This window comes from Musa acuminata, chromosome BXJ2-2 (assembly GCF_036884655.1).
Source record: "Musa acuminata AAA Group cultivar baxijiao chromosome BXJ2-2, Cavendish_Baxijiao_AAA, whole genome shotgun sequence".
Taxonomy (NCBI): domain Eukaryota; kingdom Viridiplantae; phylum Streptophyta; class Magnoliopsida; order Zingiberales; family Musaceae; genus Musa; species Musa acuminata.
In genome coordinates, this window is record NC_088339.1 from 23086164 (window position 1) to 23107287 (window position 21124).

At 38.2% G+C, this 21124-nt stretch overlaps 3 protein-coding genes across 3 annotated transcripts in view; 1 reads left to right on the plus strand and 2 right to left on the minus strand.

The window, feature by feature from the left end:
- LOC135605409 (callose synthase 10-like) overlaps window positions 1–7009 on the minus strand; it is a 60120-nt gene extending 53111 nt beyond the window's left edge. Inside the window, exons 1-6 of the mRNA XM_065095464.1 lie at window positions 6568–7009; window positions 4471–4568; window positions 4175–4329; window positions 3321–3444; window positions 2793–2903; window positions 398–523 (exon numbers count right to left, since the gene is read on the minus strand). Of these exons, the coding sequence (XP_064951536.1) occupies window positions 398–523; window positions 2793–2903; window positions 3321–3444; window positions 4175–4329; window positions 4471–4568; window positions 6568–6823 (870 nt within the window). The 5' untranslated portion in view covers window positions 6824–7009. The remainder of the gene's footprint in view (window positions 1–397; window positions 524–2792; window positions 2904–3320; window positions 3445–4174; window positions 4330–4470; window positions 4569–6567) is intronic.
- A 4429-nt stretch (window positions 7010–11438) lies between these two features.
- LOC103972177 (AT-hook motif nuclear-localized protein 23-like) lies at window positions 11439–12949 on the plus strand. Its single transcript, XM_009386411.3, has one exon. The coding sequence runs from the start codon at window positions 11807–11809 to the stop codon at window positions 12671–12673; it is 867 nt and encodes a 288-aa protein (XP_009384686.2). The 5' UTR covers window positions 11439–11806; the 3' UTR covers window positions 12674–12949.
- Window positions 12950–15680: 2731 nt separating this feature from the next.
- Window positions 15681–20669, minus strand: LOC103972185 (eyes absent homolog). The gene is made up of 6 exons (XM_009386423.3): window positions 20545–20669; window positions 19450–19770; window positions 18813–18980; window positions 17678–17771; window positions 16935–17126; window positions 15681–16296 (listed from the first exon to the last, which is right to left on the minus strand). Exons 2-6 carry the CDS (start codon window positions 19672–19674, stop codon window positions 16031–16033), a joined length of 945 nt encoding a protein of 314 aa, XP_009384698.2. The 5' UTR covers window positions 19675–19770; window positions 20545–20669; the 3' UTR covers window positions 15681–16030.
- Window positions 20670–21124: the final 455 nt, after the last annotated feature.

The following is a 21124-nucleotide window of genomic DNA, read 5'->3' on the forward strand; positions in this document are numbered from 1 at the left end:
TATAGATAATTGAAAGGTGGCACCCATATTCCAATCACTGGACAATGACAAGATGGTTAAAAGTAAACCACCTTACAAGATCATTTTCCAGAAACTGATGGTATCAAACAAAATGCAAAAATAAAACAAAATGCAAATCATACATATAGTTTCTTACACAAGACATATTACATTGCAAATTAAGATATTATCGTGCAACCTAGCTATGCAAAAAATGAAGTTCTACCTACTTCATGTTGTTAACCCCCAGACCAAACACTCATAATAAACCAAAAAACCAAAGTCAAGTAAGAGTTTGTTGTGCACTAGACAGTAGACACATCTGCAAGACAAGACGGATATCCTTTCTCAAGTGATTAAAAAAGTTCTACCAAGTGGCCAAAGAATAAGGATAAACCTGAAAGCCAAAAACGAATTCCAACAAATCAAACATATCCTGATTTTTTTGCTGAGAAACTTGAGAATCAACAGAAAACCGAGGGAATTCTGAAGGGTACCCAATTGCAGATATTGCAGCTCTAACCTGCACGAATTACAACACGATAATGAATTTAGTAGCCAGATTAATTTTCTTTTCCAACAAGGAATATGGAATATAGTGTGCACGTAAAACAGTATAAAACATATTATTGTGGGGATATCAGAGGTTTGAAACAAATTTATTGTCAAGTATCCAATAGTCTACAGCCAAACATCAGTTAAATTTCTAGTTCGTCAAGTATGCTTCATATATCAAAATCTTCATGCACCTACCTATGCAATATGACAACAGAATGGCAACATGAAGAAGAAAACAAGAAATATCAATCTATCAAAATAATAAGAAATATCAATCTATCTACTATAATTAGCAAAAACCAGTGATGAGAGAAATTTTTATGTTTTCATGTGAAAATTGAAAGAATAAGGATTTATGGGTGACAGTGGTTCCTAGGCTTTACAAGAAGCTCATCTAATTTTTCAAGCATCTACAACCACCAAAAACTGAATATAATATACAGCACACTTAAAAACATCTAATCACATTCTCTTTCTCTTATCTCTCTCTAGATTTCTTCATCTACAACCAAATCTTTCTCAAAATGAACAACAGACTCTCCTACAATCTACTACTGAAACTTAATCTCATGATCATCTCATCTGATGTCCCAACATATATATTGTACCAATGCCAGAACATCAATAGAAAAAAAAGACATGAAAACTTTGTTATCCTCTATCATGTTCAAATCTTTCCAACAAACCAAATGTATATATTCACTCTTTGAATCAGTTTCCAACTCTTTCTATCACTCTTATCTCATCAAATCCTCTGACTTTCTAGCATCTTTCTTCTTAAATGTCATATTCCACTCAGCTCAGGTATCTCATTCCTAACTCCACCATGATTGTATGGAAATTGTAAACCCAGATGTCCTTTTTTAAAATCTGAAGGTCTTTTTTTTTTATTTTTCAGTTATTAATACCAGAAGTTTACGTAACCAAAAATCCTTCTGTGGAGAAACTGATATCTCTCTCCCTTTTGAATTCGGCAAAGCCCACCATTTCAGCTTTGTACACTTCATTCTGACAAAAATCAAATTTACGAAGAACATCATACTTCCACTTCCGTTGACTCTTACGTCCCTCTTTCCACCATCTCTGTTCTTCAATTCCAATAACCTCTCTCGCCTAGCCATCTCATTTTGATTCTGAAGATTGCACTACACTGATCAAGGCGTCCACTAAATGTTGATTGTGAAGATTGCATTACATTGGGTTGAGAGAACTTCCAGCGAACTTAATCTCTATGTGCACAGGTGTAAATCCAAAACAAATTCAAGATGATGAATCATGGTTACAGTGCAACAAGAACTTTAGTTACAACTGCAAAGTGGAAAAAAAGTTGATAGCACTTCAGCGGAAAAATATATTTCATATTAAAAGCTTTTATCTATCACTTTATCAACTGTTTGGAATATTTTACTCATTTAAATTTATGTTGTAAGAATCAAACAAGTTAAAAAAATAATATAAGTTAAACTAAAATATTTATTGGTTCCAATCCAAGAAATGATGGGCTATTTATATGGTTACTGCTCTTCTAAACGTGTCTTGGTGGCTGTGACAACATTTTTGCGTGTATGATACCTATTACTAGATACATGAGTATTAACATCATTTATTTTCTAATTCCACTTCTTCCTTGTCCATCCTTTAACTTTGAGAGGTATCACATTGGATAAATTATATGTCAACTAATAACAAAAAATTACTTGATTTTGCCTAATGGTACGCCAAACCATACCAGAGTCATGTCAGACAAGTACATATCGAGCAGTAGAGTATGGAATGCCTCAGTAGACCAACAAGAAAAAAAATTTGATGTCAATATTGATCCATATGTTCCTGTACTGCAGCATTTAAAACCATATAAATAACAGCAACCAACATGAACTATAGAGAAAATGATTAATTCACACCATCATTTCTAGCAGGTTGATCATTTATTATTAAATATTTTAAAGACTGGATAGTAATAGGAATAAAAGCTACGATCTAATAGCAACCAACATAAACTATAACAGAATAAAGCAGAAGATAATAATTAATTCACACCATCAATTCTATCCAGCTCATCATTTATGACTACAATTCAGATAAGGATACTAAGACAACCATGATGTTGCATTCTAACTTTTTTCATTAGTCATTAACTTCACAAAAGAAAAACATTTCAATTAACAAAGAAAAATAGGTTGCTCTTTGTATTGATAAATCATCATGGCATAATAGTACAAGAGTATACATACTTCGGGGAAAAAACTGATAGCATTGGTTAAAGAGGGGGCATCAACAGGTACAATATTGTAGGGCATTAGTTCCCCTCCCAATGTTGCATCAGATTTCCTAATTTTTCTCACCTGAAACAATCCAAGAAAAAAGAATTACACAGCAACAAGGATAATCTAACATATAATCACCTGATAAACCAAAATAAATCTCTTAAATAATTTTCAGAACTCAGAAACAAGAAGTTCAGTGTCCAGTGATATCCTAAACAGCTTTTCCCTAACAACCGGGATCGGCTACACAAATCCTTTTCTCAAAGTTCAGATTTATTGATGGCAACATGACTAATTAATTCAAGAGACAATGTCACAGGTCAACACCAGATGAATGGCATATCAGAGCATTTGACAAATTTGTAGTCAAAATTCAACCCCTGACATTTATGTTTTGCTATAACCTACTAGCTAACGAGGTAGCAAATTCTTAATTCTAGACAAAAATATGATAGAATGCACAAATCAACCCTTATGACATAAAAGTTTACTTGCCTCTTCCATAACAAGTCTACCAACACCATCGGAAGCTGATTCTCCAGCAAGCACCGCCAATACATCAAGTAAAGCCTTCAAAGTTGCATAAACCTTTTTCATCTGGACAGCTCTCACTCCCATCCTGTTTTTGAAGAAAATGATTAGCATGCTTCGACAAGAATCACCAAATACTGCAAAGTATACACAGTTTCTAATTAGTAAAAATTAAAACAATTAATAGTCATTCAAAAGTTTTTTGATAACTGCAGATGAACTGGTGTCAGTCATCCCAGCTACATGACACTTTTGCATATAGTAAAATTGACATTATAACAGATCGAAAAAGTAATATAAAAAAGAGAAAAGGACTAAAGAAATTGGAGTAATAAACCATAACCTGAACACATGGATCAGAGAAGAAAGGAAAACAGAAAGTCTGATCAGTCCTTAAAGACTTATTTTATAAGATAATCAATTTCTCACATCTAAATTTATGATCCTAGATGCAGTAACATATTTCCATCACCGCAAGCAGGCAGCAAATAGGCAACTATTCTTTCCTTCTTCCTCGATAATTCATTAAACTGTTTGTGAAACACTATCTACCAGAGTTATGCCATCAAAGTTAAGATAAAGTTGATAAACGACAATTAAATTACATATTCTGGAGCTACATGTAAAATGAAAATATGGAAAGGGGATTTCAAGAAAACAACCTACTAAATTGATCATCATGGGAATGAAAGAAATAGATAAGCAGTGTCAGGACAATTTTTAAACGAGGAGAGTACATAAGCACTGGAAAAGCATGCCTATTAGTTTCAAAAAAATTACTGAGCCTTTTAGAGGTTAAGGGATAACAAAAATCATACTCTGTGCTGAAGGTTCCTGATTCTCTCCATCTTTCATGCTCCTTCTGGATATCATCAACTCGATGACGCCTCTTAAACCTCACATAATACTCCCATAAGAGATCAATATCGTGTCCACGGTCAATTGCAGTTCCATCCTTTTTGGCAAGTTTTTGCTGTAATAGGTCATGTCAAATCCACAGAATTGCAGAACATGAGCAAATTAAAACTTAATGACGTTAAAATCATAGAAAATATACGTGATTGGAAAACAACCAAATAGAACAACCAAATTCCATATAGATACTATTATCTACCTTGATAACAGACATCAAACCAGTTTTGAATTGCAGGACACCTCTGCCTGCACTGCTAGGGTCCAGATTTTGTGCCATTGTATATGCCTGTTCACAAACTGAGCATAAAATGAAACATGAGCTGAGATAACAGTAATCATAATTCATAAATAATGTAGTTGGCAGAAAAAACATGAGATTCAAAAACCTCCTTCCACAAGAACAACAATGGATGTCTTGGAAATAGAGCACACAGACAGAAGGAACCATAAAGGAAATTCACCAAGCAATAACATAAACCAACGAGCAGAAAAGCACATCTCAACACTTGAAGCAATATTCCCAACTCTAGACCTTCAGAAAGTGGAAACTTGAACACAATGTACCCCAAGTGAACTGAAAATGCAGACAAATCATACCAGAAACTAAACATAGAATTATTCTGCATAGACTTCAAGAAGAATAAAATATTTATAGAACTTTCGCGTTGTTTAATTTGGAATGTTCACAACAACCCGTTTAATTAGCTTCTGAGCACACTCTGATTTAAGACATTTAGCTGTTCATTTCTTATTACTAATACATCCTTCCGCAATAAATAAGATCTAAATCAGCTAAAAGAAACAAAATATGCAAAACAGAGTCTACAAACACAATAAATAACAATGCTCATTACCCAATGAATCATGGGCCACATGTAATGAAAAATAAATAAATACAAGGTGTACAAAAGTAAAAGACAAGATAAGAGAACAGATTAAAGACAAGAGAAGACAATATATTTAAACCTCCAAACAGAAGTTCTTTTCATTGAATACAAGCAAAATTACTTTAATAACATCTACAGACTAGAGGAATGTACTCTTGGCCTAAAAGAGTTTCAGTTCCTACTAAAGTGACCTCACATCACTTATTATCAGAAACTACATGCACAGGGTAATACACCTAGAAACATCGTATGTACCTAGAAACAATAATGAAGATGATGATAGAAGTTTATCAAATCGAGAAGAAATTATTGTGTTAATAATCTTGTTAACCCAAAAGAGAAACAAAGGTAATTTTGGAAAATCCAGACCACGAACCCCTGAAACCAAAACGACCAAGGACACTAGGTGAACCCAGTTTTACTTCAGACTAGTGGCATCCCCTACTAAGGCCATCTGAATAATTGAACCAGACAATCGTCATTAACAGACAATGTCAAACATTTGGTAATTCCACAGCTGAGCTAAGGTCTCAATAACTCAATAGACCCCCTTAATATCAAGGTTCTGTGGTAACCAAACTGTACGTGACTCAAAACCTGTGGTTTCATATAAATTTAACACTGTAACTTTCCAGTCAAAACTTCATGACCACTCTCCATGAAAGGATCCTTCTATAATTTAGGAAAGAGAGAAGGACATGTGAACATCAAAGGAACAAATGAAGGGAAGGTTGATGTAACTTAAAAGTACTTAGACTACAAAGCGTAAGGAAGACCAAAGCAAATTACAAGATAGTGTAAAGAAGACAAGTTAGAAGATAGAAGACAACAACATAGACTAAGAAGAGAATGATGTAATGTGATGAGTCCACGATCATGAAGGTATATTGTGATTTTATCCAAAACAACAAATAAAATTATCAAACATTTGTCACTGCAAAGAATAATTTTGAATGATCAGAAAAGCCTAGCATACAACAACTATATGATGTTACTGGACAATATCAACAAAGACGATATCCAATATGACAAAATAGAATTTTGCTAATTATCATTACGATTCTTAAGAGCGTGTAATTTTTCAAACTTATAGAAGTTGTAGCTAAACTTTGGGAACTCAAATTTTGGGACCTTACAGGCGGGTATAATAGCCAGCTTACAGAATGTCAAGAATGGGACCTGAAGATAGACAGAGTTTGGATGTTACACGACTAGTAGCACATGGTAGCCTCTGATGATATAGAGCAACCAGCTGTTTTAACGGGATCGTTGCATCTATATTCTTTAGAAAGAATTTAAACGAACCTAGAAACAGGTTTCCAAGAACAGGTAGACAGGCTGCACAAACGCAAATCCCCACCTAAAATATTAGCACTTAAAGATTCTTATCCTAGAAAGAGAACACTCACGAATCCTGGCGACGTTGGGATCCTCATCCTCGATCTCGTTGGCGGCCTGCAGAATATGGTCGATGTTGGTGGATACGAGCGAAGGGGGAACGGCGCCGGCGATCCCCTCCGCTGGCCGGCCACCGGCACCCTGGCCGGAGGTGCGGAGCTGCTCCTTCTGCAGCGTGGCGCGCACGAGGCGCTCCCAGTTGTCGTATACCGAACGCACCTCCCCGCGAGCGCCGCGAGAGGGGCGAGGAACCCTAGCCCGCGACATGGCGAACGACGAGGCGAACCCGAGGATTGCCCGCAGCAGGGACGACGGATTCGTCCTCGGATATGGATTGGCAGGAAATGAGAGCGAGCTTTAGCCGGAAATGGGGATCAAGATTTAGGGTTTGGGGGGACAAAGGAGAGGAAGGCGGATCTCGGAGACAAATGCGAGAAATGGGTCGGTCCCTCGAAGGTTTGAATTAAAAAATAATTTATACAAAAAAAGAAAAGGTGTCTTCACCATTAAAAGATTCTAAGTGTGGTGATGCCTTGACTGGCTTTGGTTCCACGTTGGGCTCCACCTGGTCTCCCGATAGGAATGGGAGGCTGCGGAGTTCTCCTCTTTCCAATAATAACACGGGTATTAAACGGGTGCCTACGAACTGATCGACACCCACAGGCCAGAAAACCGCGTGGGACCCGAGTGCGTGTGATTATAGGAACGTCGAAGGCTCCTCTTTATATTTTTATTTTTCTTTTTTTCTTTTTGTTCAGTGGGAGGGAACTGCTACTACTGCATGCTTAAGCCGGCCGTTAGCTAAAATTCTCAACGGCTCCATCTACACACGTTAACTCATGCACGTGATATAACATAATTAGTACCACTTTTTTAGTTTTTGATGATTATCAAAATATAAAATTTACTAAACAAGTGTAATTTAGTTAAATTTCTACCAGAACTTAATAAACTTCTACTAAACTAATTTAAATTTTCACATAACCATAAGAATATAATTCTAGTAGGATTAATATCCTTTTTTAGTTTTTGAAGGAATTTTATAATAACTAATTATTAAAATTAATTTTTTTTTGAAGAGATTCAACGATCCAAGTATAACTTAGTTCAATTTCAAGTTATACCTTAGTCGACTTCATATTAAACCAATAAAAACTTTAATAAGACTATTATGACATAATTCTAAAATAATTAGTATTATTTTTAATAATTTTTAAATTTTAAGGGAGAAGATGTAGAGGGATAAGGCAAATATGAAGGAGGTGGGAGGAGGCAAAGGAACAGAAGACTAAGAAGACTGAGGTGGGGGAGGAAATAGATGAGGAGGAAGCACGCCAAAGGCAGAGGAGGCAAAAGTGGCTAATGAGCAAAAACAAAAAGGGGAGAAAGAGCATGTTGGAAGAGGAAAGAATGAAGGGGGGGAGAGGAAAGAGAGAGACATTGATGCTGAGTACAACAAAATAAAGGAAACAATATCTTAATCTAAATTAGATATCACGAGGATTACTAATAAAATTGGAAGAACAAATCTTAATCGTGTTGACAATATTAGACAAATATAATAATATATTCGACGTGATCCAACTGTTTTGATTAGTTTCGTATTAGAAAGTATAACTAGTTTCGCATTAGAAGGTGGATCTCACACGCCACCATCATTGACTCTTTTGGCAAGTATTTGGGAAGAAGAGAAGATTTTTTTTTTTCCTTCTAAACCAAGTTCATCAAGATCGTGGGACTCAGGAATTGCTTGTTCATTGCTGATGCTATCACATGTAAAGTCAAATGTCAGCGACGAGTATCTTTCAAGGAAATTTTGGTGTGGTCAGACAATGACAAATCATAGGACATATTAGAGTTCCCGTGGACGAGTAAATCAAGAACAAAAGAATGGTGGGTGACACATTGTCTTTCAAGGAATTGCTTGTTTCACGCTGATGCTATCATTTCCTATCAATAAGCCTCATCAATTAATTGCAAGGCACATTGTCATTCGATCCGAATGAGTTATCCTTCTTGATTCTAAGTACCGACTACAAGCAGTAAACTGAATACGTGATAATGCTATTTCCCGGACAGGTTTTCATTTTTCTATGCTGGATCTTTTGATGCCTTAGTAGGTTTATTCACAAGATTCACACACAATCTTCGTAGTTCAATATCGCTAGTCATGTGTTCTTATTTTATCGAAAAATCCCTGAATTTATTTTACTAAGTTATAAATCCATTCGCATATGCATGCGTTTTTGTCTTTAACTGATGCATTAAACTCCCTATCTTTTATGCACTATTGCTATCTAACATGCACATAAAATGCAGACATCTTCAGTATCTGGAGCAATAATAATCTCCCGTTGAGACTTGACAGCACAATATTCGACTGTTTCACTCTACCAGTTGATCGGTAGTTAGTCTGAATTTTCTATTACAGTTCTTTGATACTATATAATATGTTTTCTTTAATTATAGCTATAATGTCTTTTGTAATCCATGGAGAATTGTTTTTGCAGCAAGATTTCCTTTTCTTTGTATGACCTTTTGATACTAGTATCCAGGTTAGATGGAGATCATCTAGTGAGAGGTGCTTTCCCAAGATTCTGTGGAAGTCATCATTTTTCTTTGGAGCATATTCCCAAAATCTAGGCACCATAAATGATGGCAGGAAGTTAGGTGGTGCCTCCTCTTTGAAGGTTAACGTATCTGGCGAATCTTTCCAAGCCCAAAGATGGATCGAGATGACAGTCCTCTTTGACAGTAGATTTCACGGGCTGTTTATCTTGAACAAGAAGAAGCTTTCGTCTTCTGTCCCTATGATGATTGACATGTGAGATGGAGTTATGATGGTGCAAGGTACCTACCCCTACCCCTAATGGGACCTTCGTCGGACCATCGCCGTTGGCCCCGGTCATCTGAATCCTGGCGAATGAGTGTAGCAACGAGCACGAGGGTGAGGGCCATGGTCTTCGTGACGGCCAGTCGGAGGAACAAGAAGAGAATCTCGTCACATCCACACCAATAGTGCTTTGATCCGAAAAATAAAAAGAATGCCATTCACATCAACATGTTTGCGCTTTGTAGTGTTAGCAGCCGATGAAGAGCAGGTGAAAAGTATATATATAACGCTAATTGCCACCCTTTCGTCCTCCTCTAACTCTTGATTTCTTTGCAAACCACGACATGTAAAGCTGCTTTCCTTTGTACTATATGATTTGTATGCGTGTCCAGTTTGTCGTGAAGCAATTATAATATAAGACGACCTATTTCTGCTTCGGACGACTGTTTGAAGTGTTGACATGTCCAGTATTTTCCCTTTCACTTGTATCGAAGACATCAATCAATGTTGCGAGAGCAGTCCAAAAGTGCTTCAGGATGCTCTCTCAGCTGAAACATTCTATGAGACGATCTCTTTGAATGTTATCATAGCATGTACTTCGATCACCTGCTACTTCCATCCATCTGAAGTACAAAGTCACACTGTGTTTTCCCTTCCACTCCTTGCCCGGGATCTGCGGGCGCGCACCGTCTCCCTCTCCGCTTAACGCTTCTCAATGCGTGTTGCATGGGGAAGGGAGCGAGAGAGGCGTTCCCGAGGAAAGCGACGGGCTGTGCTCGTGGCCGACAGGGCCACGGTGGGTCTGCCCCGCCACTGCCTTGACTCGGAGGTGCACGTGAACTGCTACCACCATCCTCTCGCCCTGCACCAGCTTTTTCCCTCTCAGCCGCCTCTCCTCGTCCCTCCTCCGAGTTGCAGACTTCAATGATTCAAAGGGAGGTTAAGATAATGAATGTTTAAGATTGGTGCATTTTATTGATAGATCTAATGCGAATCTAAATGTAATACTTTTTTCTTTGGATCGAGTTGGAATTCTGTATATTATCCCTCTGTCCTTTTATTAACGCCTAATTAATTTCCTGTATTAGCTTTACGCATCTGAGCTTTTGTTGTCTGCCATCGTAATGATTGACACCATTAGCGCTACCACGTGACATTGTCCCAACGCATGGCACTATGCGATCAAAGTTAGAGGCACGAGAATAGCCTCTCTATTTGGAAGACTGTCCGATTGATCCTCTCTAGATTATAGTCTCATGCACAAAACCCGTCCTCTCTTCCTGCGTTTAATTGCACCAAAAATATAGTTGATGAAATAACAAAGAGGGGTTTTTTTATCTTCCATCTGTAAGTAACAATAAATTCAATCTTCTTGGAAAATTAGTCTTTATAACTATTGCTTGTTAGTGCAACGTCATAATATTTATATATGTTAGACACGAAGATAAGAAGATGTAATAGAAAAGAAAGAAGGTTGTGACTGTCAATATCAAACAAATTGCCTGAAATATTTAATATGAAAGATTCCAAGTTGGTTGAGACATCACTCGGAGGTCAAATCAGATTAAGTTCGGAGCAGATTTCCTCCTCCGGTAAATGGATAGATTTGAGAGAAAGAACGTTTCCCATTTATCCTTTGGTGCGTGCTATGTTTGAAACCAGCAAATAAAACAACCTAATTTAGACTTCAATAAAACATGAAACATTCCAAACAGAGCTAAGAACCCAAAACCATCGACATGGTGGAAGTCTTGCGCAAGAACTTGTGTGGTATGCTCCTTCATTCGAAGCCAAGTCAATCCTCAAGATGTTATGGTCATCGCATCAACCCAAGTGCTGTAGATTATTATTACTCTCTCGCTCTCTCTCTCTCTCTGGACTCTGAGTTTAATCCTTCCCTTGAAGTCCACAGTCTACAAACAATATAATACTATTCCACCATTAATATAATCCCTCCGCAAACATAGACATCACCATCACGTTGTGGTATTATATCAGACACCAAAATGTCACCCCCACGTCTCTTTCTTCCCCCTCGGCCCTCACCATCCTGTCCAAATATCATCAACTCCAATGCAGTACTCACTCCCCAGCTTCCTTTTCTGTCTCTAAGTCCTTTTGACTCTGTCAAGCTCTCTAACTCTCTTGTAGTTCTCTGTCTACCGCTCCGCCTCTCTTCACACCTTTCTTGTAGCTTTTTAAGTCCCTGTTCTTTTCCTTTAGTTTCATTTGATGTAGATAGAATCCTCTTCCGCAACTTTAAATTCGCTACTCTATTCCTTTTGATTCGCTCATACATATATATATATATATATATATAAAGTATTATACCTATATGAAGAATTTTTTATCCTTTCCACCTTAATCTACTTCAGAAAAGCTTCCTGACCTGCACTACTTTGTTCTGCCGCCCGGGCATGGCCGGGTTAGACCTCGGTCCAGCCTCCCGCTTCGTGCATCCCCTCCACCTCCATCTTCCCCACCTCAATCCCGACCCCGACGAATCTCCCCCTGCACAAGCGGCTGGCGACGCCTCCTCTGAGGAGCCGAGCTCCCAGGGGTTGGAGCTCGCGGCCCCAGCTGGCCCTGGCGACGTCGTCGTGCGCCGCCCCCGCGGTCGACCGCCGGGCTCCAAGAACAGGCCGAAGCCGCCGGTGATCATCACCCGGGAGAGCGCCAACACCCTGCGGGCGCATATCCTGGAGGTCGGCAGTGGGTGCGACGTCTTCGATTGCATCGCGACCTACGCCTGCCGCCGCCAACGCGGCGTGTCCGTCCTCAGCGGAAGCGGCGCCGTCACCAACGTCACCCTCCGTCAGCCCCCCTCCGCGGGGACGCCTATCGTCTCCCTCCATGGACACTACGAGATCCTGTCCCTTTCAGGCTCCTTCCTCCCCCCGCCCGCCCCCCCTGGCGCTACAAGCCTCACCATCTTCCTGGTCGGCGGCCAGGGGCAGGTCATCGGGGGCAGCGTCGTCGGAGAGCTTATCGCCGCCGGACCGGTGATAGTGATCGGCGCCACGTTTACCAAAGTCGCCTACGAGCGGCTCCCGCTCGAAGAGGAGGAGGAGCCACCGCAGCAGCAGCCGCAGCTAGAGATACATCCTCCCATGTCTCAGAGCCCGACCGTTGGTGGAGCAACCACTGCCGGCATCGGCGCCTCCTTTCGAGACCCCTCGTCAGGGTTGCAATTCTTCAATTTGCCGCTCAGCATGCCGCCCTGGCCAGTGGACGGACACGGCGGCTGGCCCGGGAGTGCCGTCCCGAGCCGACCGCCGTACTGATCCGCCGGTCATGGTACCATTAGATCAACATCTGCCGGAGACTTGTGAGTGGAATCGTTGCTATATTAGGTAGTGTACGAGGATGTGTGGTCTTCTATTCCCTAAGACCATGTTGTTTGCTGTTCTTCATGGAAACTCTACTCTATCACGGGCTTTAAACTACTGGTAAGCTATCGTTCTCTGCCTCCTCCTTCGATCTCCTAAACTGTAATGCATCTTCAATAAAACATATGTGCATATCTTTTTTAATGCGATGCTGTCATTTTCTGTTCTTCATCGAAAGTCTACTCTATTTCCACAAATCATGGACTTAAAATACTCTCTTCTCATCTCCTAAATTATAATGCTTCTTCACCAAACGATCATGTTTAAGGTGTTCTATAATATTTTGATCACCGAAAGCCATGTTCTGATAGAGTTTTTGTGTTGTTTTATGTTATTTCTTCCATCCGGTGGATTTCAAATGATTTCACGTGTGCATGTGCTGTTGTTTTCCAGAGGGACTATATAATGTATATATCCTTGCATGGGAAATCTAAACTTCTTGGAACATGACAAAACCTTAGATTCCAAGTCCCATTGACGGCAACAAGAAGTAGATGTTGAGTCTTTAGTGAACCTATGACATCGGTACTCTTCGAACTCGATCTATTCATTTCGTCCGTAGTTATGTCGTTGTTCTTTCTTTCTTTCTTATCTGAAGATCAATTAGTCCTTGAACATTTCTTTTTCACGATTAAAATATGTGGTATATAAAAATATGAACATTTGGGATAGTTTTCGGACTTATCATTGCAGATTTTGTTATTAAGCAAGAGAAATCAAGAACCACTTTATTGCAAAGCTTGGCACTTACATTAGATCGTCTTAAACTCTCTTTCTTTTTGCACTGTTGCTACTTGAAGTCATGCAGTTGCAGTACATCATATGGCATGATCTCCATTCTATGCTTTCTTTCTTCTTTCTTGGGTTATTATCTTCGCTCCTTTTTCTTTTGTATGTGTTTTGGGGATGAATGCATGTTGTATAGGTGATATCTTTGCTCTTATTAGGTGTTCTATGATTTGTCACCTAATTGTTGTCTAAAATTCTTATTCATGCTTTTGCCAGAAGCTTAATTTTTTTTTTCTTTTTTGCTTCAGAGAATCATTTCTGGATTAATACATAATTAACTTTCTCTCGAGTGCTTATATATGTGCGTCGAACTCGCTAAATCTGTTTTATTCTGATTCACATCTGAGGTATGTTTGATCATGAATGTTCACAAGAAAGTTGATGTGAGTTGTTCTTCTGTCACTGTATCCTCCAGTGGATCAACAAAGCTGAAACCCATTCAGCAACATTCCCACTCAGTTCATACATCGTATATAAACATACAAATGATTTGTCTCTTTTCCTTGTTTAAAGTTTAGCAATTTGACATGACTTAGTTGGACTTTTAGCTTTGGCAGCTTTAAACAAGTCCAATGAAAGATGATAAACATTATGCTGATTGGTTGATGCAAATTCTATGACATCCTTTATAAATTTGTCCCTTTTCTTCCTGCATCTGCCTCAAATGAAGTTTGGTATAAGGTTTTGCATGAATTAGCATGGTAATCTTAATTGCAAGAGTTCAGATGTACCACAGATGGAAGCTATTGAGTTGAAGTATGCATTTTGATGTCTGCTCTTTTTCTTTTCCTCTTCATTTTTGATAGTTCCAAGATCAACATTTCAGACAAAAATAACATAACATTGTGAAAATGATGAAACATTGGCTTGATAATCCTCTTTCTTCAGATATCAAGGCAAGTCACTAGTGGCATGCAACAGGTAGCATGCAAGATGTCACTGAAATCATGCTGTGTTCATAATGTCAGTTTATTGAAACATTAACCTTAAGTGTTGATCCTATCTTGTGATGCTCTATTGGAACCAACATCTCTCTGACGTCTTAAAGATATTTGGTGTGCATCTGCCTGCACATAAATGAATAGCCAACATCTTATTTTCTAATTGATTAATCTCCTGCACAAGAGATTCATATGGTGTCTGTCATGACTGTAGGATGTTTTCAGATTTCTTTAGGTTGTAGATTAAGGCAAACAAGATTGAATTGTTCTTAAGATGATCGCTTGAAAATCATTAAGTTTTGTCATTATTATTATTATTATTATCATCATTATTGTTTACTTTTGTTCAATCTTTTGCCTTATACCTCTGTATGCAAGAAATTACTTAGGAACAGCACTGTTCACATTAAAATTTATTGATGTTGCAGTTGTCATGGTCATTAAAAAAGGGGGAAAATATAAGGTTTATTGCTTATTCTCTTTCAATCAGCTAAGCTTGGATTTTAGAGCCAAAATGTCGATATAATTCGATATTTCCCTTACTTTGAGTCTGCAAGATTGTTCATTAGTGTGAGTAAACATACACAGGCAAGAGAAGCTTATGACTTGGCTGATGGCAACCAATTAGTTTTTGCTAATCGATAAAATAGAAATATTGTCACACAATAATATATTAGCATTGTCTATTCATTATGTATGTAAATTTCCATATTCTGAGGATAAATAAGAGCTTTATTTTTGATAGGTCGACTCAACATAACTGTGTGTAGTAATTTTTGTTAGTTTAGTTCCATGTGGTTACGTAAAGGTCGACTCAACATAGCTCAGTCATAGCATTTTATTCCTCCTCATCTTTTTTAGGGTTACCAAAGGTTAAAGTTTTGAAGAATGATAATTAATTTAATTAGTTAAAACTTTGATTATTAGTTGACTAAATTAAAATTTAAGAATCAAATCTCATCCTCAGAGTGGTTGCACTCCACATCACAGAAACCTGGACCCATATCTAATGTACATATAGCAAAGCTTGGGGCTTGATTCATTGACCCTGTGGAACATCGTTTCTTTCATCCATTCTATCAATCCTCCCTTTTATGTGAGAGTCACATCAATTACATAAATGTGGAGAAGTAATTTGAAAGATGGTTGACCTAAAATTTTCACAGAGAAGATTAATTTACAAAGTTTCAAGTCATATTAATATAATATATAATATGAAAGTTTCACAATGAGATCTCTACTGTATTATACAAAATTAACCATCCATTCGAGCAATGGATAGTTATGCTACATAAACTACACGAGTAAGCAGCTAGCATTGGTCATAAAGCTCGAAAAAACCAATAAAAGGATGGCTATTTACAGAGAATTATCCTCCTCGCAACTCTATTCAAATCCTTATGTGCAGGAAAAAGCTCGTGAATCCATGATTCGTTCATTCAGATCATAGTTGGAAGAAAGCAGAAGAGTTGGTCACAGTTTGGGAACAAAGGGACAGGTTCAGTGGATGTGTGGCATCCAATTACTCTTTCTCTTCTTCTGCACCAGCATCTGCTGCTCCGTATATCACATCAATATAGCTCCCAACCATTTTCATATCAAGTCCTGGAAACCGATGAGGGCTACTGGGTCGCAGATCTATTTTGATAAATGGCCATCTCATCGCTTGGGCAGCTTCACATTCTTCAGGTCCATCTCCAATTGCACAGAATCGGACATTCGGGCCACCAAACCGCTCTTTGATCCATGAAAAGCATTGAAGCTTCCCTACTTCCCAGGAGCTGTAAACTATGGAGCAATGTAAATTTTAGCAATTCTTACGGAAACATTCAACTATACACAATTGATTATGCTCCGAGATATAATCATGATTCATGGGATAACATGATCACACATATTAAACAGCGCTAAACATAGTTCTCCCATGCAGTGCAAATCTTATATGTGATTATTCGATTTACTACATCAATATGCATTTAGTAGCATAAGGCACATAAATGGATTTTATATTGCCATTCCATGGGAGAACCAAGTTATCCATCTAAGAAAGACCGGAGAAGGGCTAACAAGACCAGAGTTTATGAGTTTGAGCATATGCATACCGTATCCAGAAACCTTGAACAATCTCAATTTTCTGAACTAAGAACAAGTAGACCTAGTTTACAAGATGTGTATCTCATGCAGAAAGTATAAAAAAATATGCACACACCTAAATTTTATGGCCTTCAGTATAGCCAATTTAGCAATTTCCATGTCAGCCAGTATGCTGTAACCCACATTGATCCGTTCTTTTCCCTTTTTTTTCTCCTTAAATTGTTATTATTTTTTCCCCTAAGTTTCTGAACCATGAAACAAAACTTGATACAGTTATCCATATCGAAATAAGCAACAAAAAAAAAGGAAAAAAAAAAAAAGAAAACACTTACCGTTATTAGCCGAGATTACATCATCCAACCGATAAAGCAAACACTTGGCAAGACTGGGAATCAGGGCTCCTGAAGTGACTAAGACATTGATATTTTGACATTTGGTTGTGATAGATCCAGGTTCCATATCTGACGAAAGATCACTAGCTGAAAAGCTAGTTTTACCCATAGTTTGCTCCAACAATGCATGTCCTGCAATGAACAAAAATTTAAAATTTCTTTTACTGTGTAAAAGCTGATAAAGATAAAAGCATCAATATCATGAAAACTGGTGAGCACAAGAAAGCAAAATCTACTGCATTACGATTGTGGAAGATTCTCATCTTTTTTATTATTAGAAATTGAAGAATCAATTCGAGATTTAGTGCTTTAATAGTTCACTTTTTTAATGGCCTTAGCTGCAGAAATCTTTTTAAAGAAAGTTGCCAGAAACCGGCAGCTACATTAACAAAATTCATAATATGTTCACAAAGAACATAATAATATTGAATATCCAAGTTGATACTGATCATTCTCTGGGAACATAGGCCTTGAAAAGAAAAAACACTCAATACACAAAAGGTTCATAATTTTTAAAATTTTTGCTCCTACAACATTATATAAATTAGTAGTTTTCTACTCGGTCCTGCATTAGGTGGATTGATATTTCAAACATAATGAGATCAAACATGAAAGAGTACTAAACCATGATCAATTGATAGTTGTATGTACATTAAGAAGAACATTGTAGTCAAAATACATACCAGAAGAAAGCCAACCATCTGTATAGTTATCAGTCGAATTGTATAAATCATTCCAGAGCTTAATCATCTCTTGGTCGAGTACCTTATTTAAACCCTGCATTAACCGAGAGTCCACTATCAAATACATTAAGATATCCTATCCATAAAAACAGGGATAAAACAGTTACATTAATCAAGCAAATTAAATTGCATATTTCTGGATATGTAGCAGTAAGCATATCATCGAAGTAAAAATTATGACAAAAGAAAACCCATGTAATTCATGTTGTACTCATTTTCCATAAAAAAGGACCAAAGTCCAAGATGGGCCAAGCTTGACCACATATGAGGTCCATAATTCAATAATTCCAATTCAAAGCTTAACCAAATAAGGTATAGTTTGCTTTTGACAAGGCACTACCCTAATCAGAGCCAATTGCATCTATTCATGACTAAAAAATCTTTATTTGATGAGAGAATTAGGTGCTAATTAAAAAAATATAAGGAAGTTTAGAAAGAGTAAACAGTATCATAAGTAGTAGCAAAGTCAACCAATAACCACATCATATTTCTGCAAGACAATCACAGACAGATGCCTTACCAAGTTTTGAAAATTTAATATTCCAAAGCTGTATGACAGCACACTTGGAATAACATACAGTGAATACAGATGGATTGCAAAGACATCACAGTATTAAAACTCTGTTCATGCTCTTTAACATTTTACAAGCAATAGAAAGTCCATACATGATATCAAAAGCTTTTGCGGGCCAAAAATTCTGTGAAGAAGAGTCAGATAGAACACTGCTTCAAAGATATTCAGAAAAGAGAAGAGGCGACAACCTGTAGACAAGACAGTTCAACTAAGAAGTTGAATCAATCAGTCTAAGGTGGAACAACTTTAGCAAACTACAAGAAAGGTTCAAAGTAAAAGAGGAAAAATCAGGCATAATTAAGTTTTATGAAAGTATTTCCTCAAAAGATGGGCCTAATAAGTACTGTAAGAGCATTTTGAAGTGCTGCAACTCTTATCCTTATCTTTTTTTTCTCAGAAACTTGTAATGAAAGTTGACATGCAGAGAGGTATTGCAGATGTGATAATCATTTTGACATTTTTATATGAAACGGACTGAAAAATAAAAACTATCTTCAACACCTGTGAGTACTTCTGTGCAATTAAGCGATGTCGATATGCAAGTTTCTTTTTGTTGGAATCATCATATGGAAAACAAAACCCATCATTGTTGAAATCATAATTCGACAAGTCTTGCCCATCATCATATTCACTCAAAGAATGAAGAAATGGCTCATTGTAGTTTTCAATCTGCAACACATAAGTGAGAAAGAATATGAGTAGTGCCAGGAACATAGAGAGACAAATACTAAACTTCTTATTCATAGATCATATTCTACATAAAAGGTGACGTGTGTGCTGACGTTGGCATGGGCTAGCAGGATAAGAAATCAAAATTTGATTAAGACCAGTGTGCTCACAAAAAATTGGAGGAAAAAAACTATTTTATACACTCGTAATTTCAAATTGAACTCTTAAAGCTGCCAATTTTTAACTACTAGATCAGCCCTTAAATGCATGCCATTCCGAGTATCCTACATCCCATCAAGATGTTGCCTGGCCCTCTAAATCAGTCAGTGCCCCAATAAGTTGATAGGAATGCCAAGGGTCCATGGTGACCGATCAAACAAGGTTCCATCCTAATGAAATCATGACAGAGACAGCAAGATCTACAGAGTAAAACAAACGAGAGAAAAGTAGCAGCTTTAGACAAACTGACCTCTTCGTAGAAGAAATGTTCATCACAAACTTGAAGGATGTGGTTCTCCCAACGCTTCCCAATCTCAACACCGATTCTTGTGTCCTTCAAACCATCAAAGGCCGCTGCATACGTCCCATCCAACAAGGACTTAAACAGTATAAGCGTCTCATCCATGTCCCATACGTAGACGGTCATGGGCTTGGCAACCTCCTTAGGAACTTCTATATCCATCATCTCACCCATTACACTAACTAGTGGTGGTGTTCAGTTCTAGGGCATGTAGGAGCACCATTCAACAACAACAGAAGAAATATGGCATAACGAAACCAAAGAAGTATCCTGAGATCAAAAGCAAAGGAATTAGAAGAAACAAATTGTAGGTGGTGTCTGAAACATAGATATGCCTATATTGTTTTCTTATTTGCTCTAAACATAGAGAGCATTCAAGTCATACTGGGGACACTAAAGACTCAGCTACCTTTTATGAGGAGCAACTGCTTAAATCAGATTCACAACAACAACAACAAAAGTCTTCGTAAGTTCCAACTGTCGGCTACATGAATCTTTTACCCAGATTTCATTTTCCTAATATATGTACACAAATAGCCATATTGATGAATTTTCTAACAAAAACCAATTTTTTAATGGAAAATCCCTCTTTCGTCTGAAATATAAAAAGATCGGCAAAAGTTATTTATATGCTTTATACCTCATTCAATTTCTCTATTTATTCAAAATTCAATTGTACGTAATCAAAACTACACGATATAATTCAATCAATTCATTCTGGCGAACTTTTAACACAACTCAAGAATCCCTCTCGATATCACTAAAGAACGCTGATCTACCTTTTTTTTTCTAACAGAATTAAGAGCATATACGTGTATTATGTTTAAGACAAGAATAAACAACGAAAGAACAATCTTGGATACAGTAATTAACAGTGAAAGCAAACGACATCCTAAAAAAACTGTTCGTAATCCCCAAAACAGAAAAAGAGAAAAGGGTAATATTCCGATCGCTCGATTCCAAACTCGGGTACAAAGACTAGATCGAAAACATTTGTATCCTGCGGTCAAAGAAAGGAGTAAATCTGGAGGACTAGAATCGCACCTTTCCCTCCAGATCTGCCTGCGGATTGGATTCGCCTATCGATTGATTCCGACGGGGAAGGGGGATTTATATTGTTTCTTATGGGTGGTGGTGGAGATCCGCTGCGTTGGCTCAAACATTGTTCACCACGCGTGGCGCGCTCCCAGAACATATCCGAAGCCGAACCGACGTCTGTGATGGAGAGGCCGCAACGTGGGCTCGACCCCGCTGATCCATCCGATGCTCGCACGAATCATCAAGGAAGCACGGAGTTCAGCGTCCCGAACCGTGGGCAACACGCCGCGTGGTGCCGACCGCGGGTCCCGCGATGCGGTCACCTTCCGCAGGAGGCGTGGCGACAGTTACCCAGAGCAGGACCCACTGCGGCGTCGTCCTCCTCCTCCTCCACCGTCCAATCGCGTCACGCCGTTCGATGCTCCTGACCCACCACCGCTGCCGTCGGATCGAAAGGTCGTGTCTCGATGTTTATAATAGCACTGGCGTCAATCATGACGCCTGTAGCAATTGGCTTGACGTTGGCACACCGAAGCGAACAAAAGAATGGCCTCTCATTTACCTCACGTAAAATTAGTAGTAGAGA

Coding starts and splice junctions, on each gene's coding strand:
- LOC103972185 (XM_009386423.3), bottom strand. CDS start 19,674: ATGGGTGAGATGATGGATATAGAAGTTCCTAAGGAGGTTGCCAAGCCC. Junction 18,981..19,449: donor AACATTTCTTCTACGAAGAG/GTCAGTTTGTCT, acceptor TATGTGTTGCAG/ATTGAAAACTACAATGAGCC. Junction 17,772..18,812: donor TTGCACAGAAGTACTCACAG/GTGTTGAAGATA, acceptor CGGTTAATGCAG/GGTTTAAATAAGGTACTCGA.
- LOC103972177 (XM_009386411.3), top strand. CDS start 11,807: ATGGCCGGGTTAGACCTCGGTCCAGCCTCCCGCTTCGTGCATCCCCTC.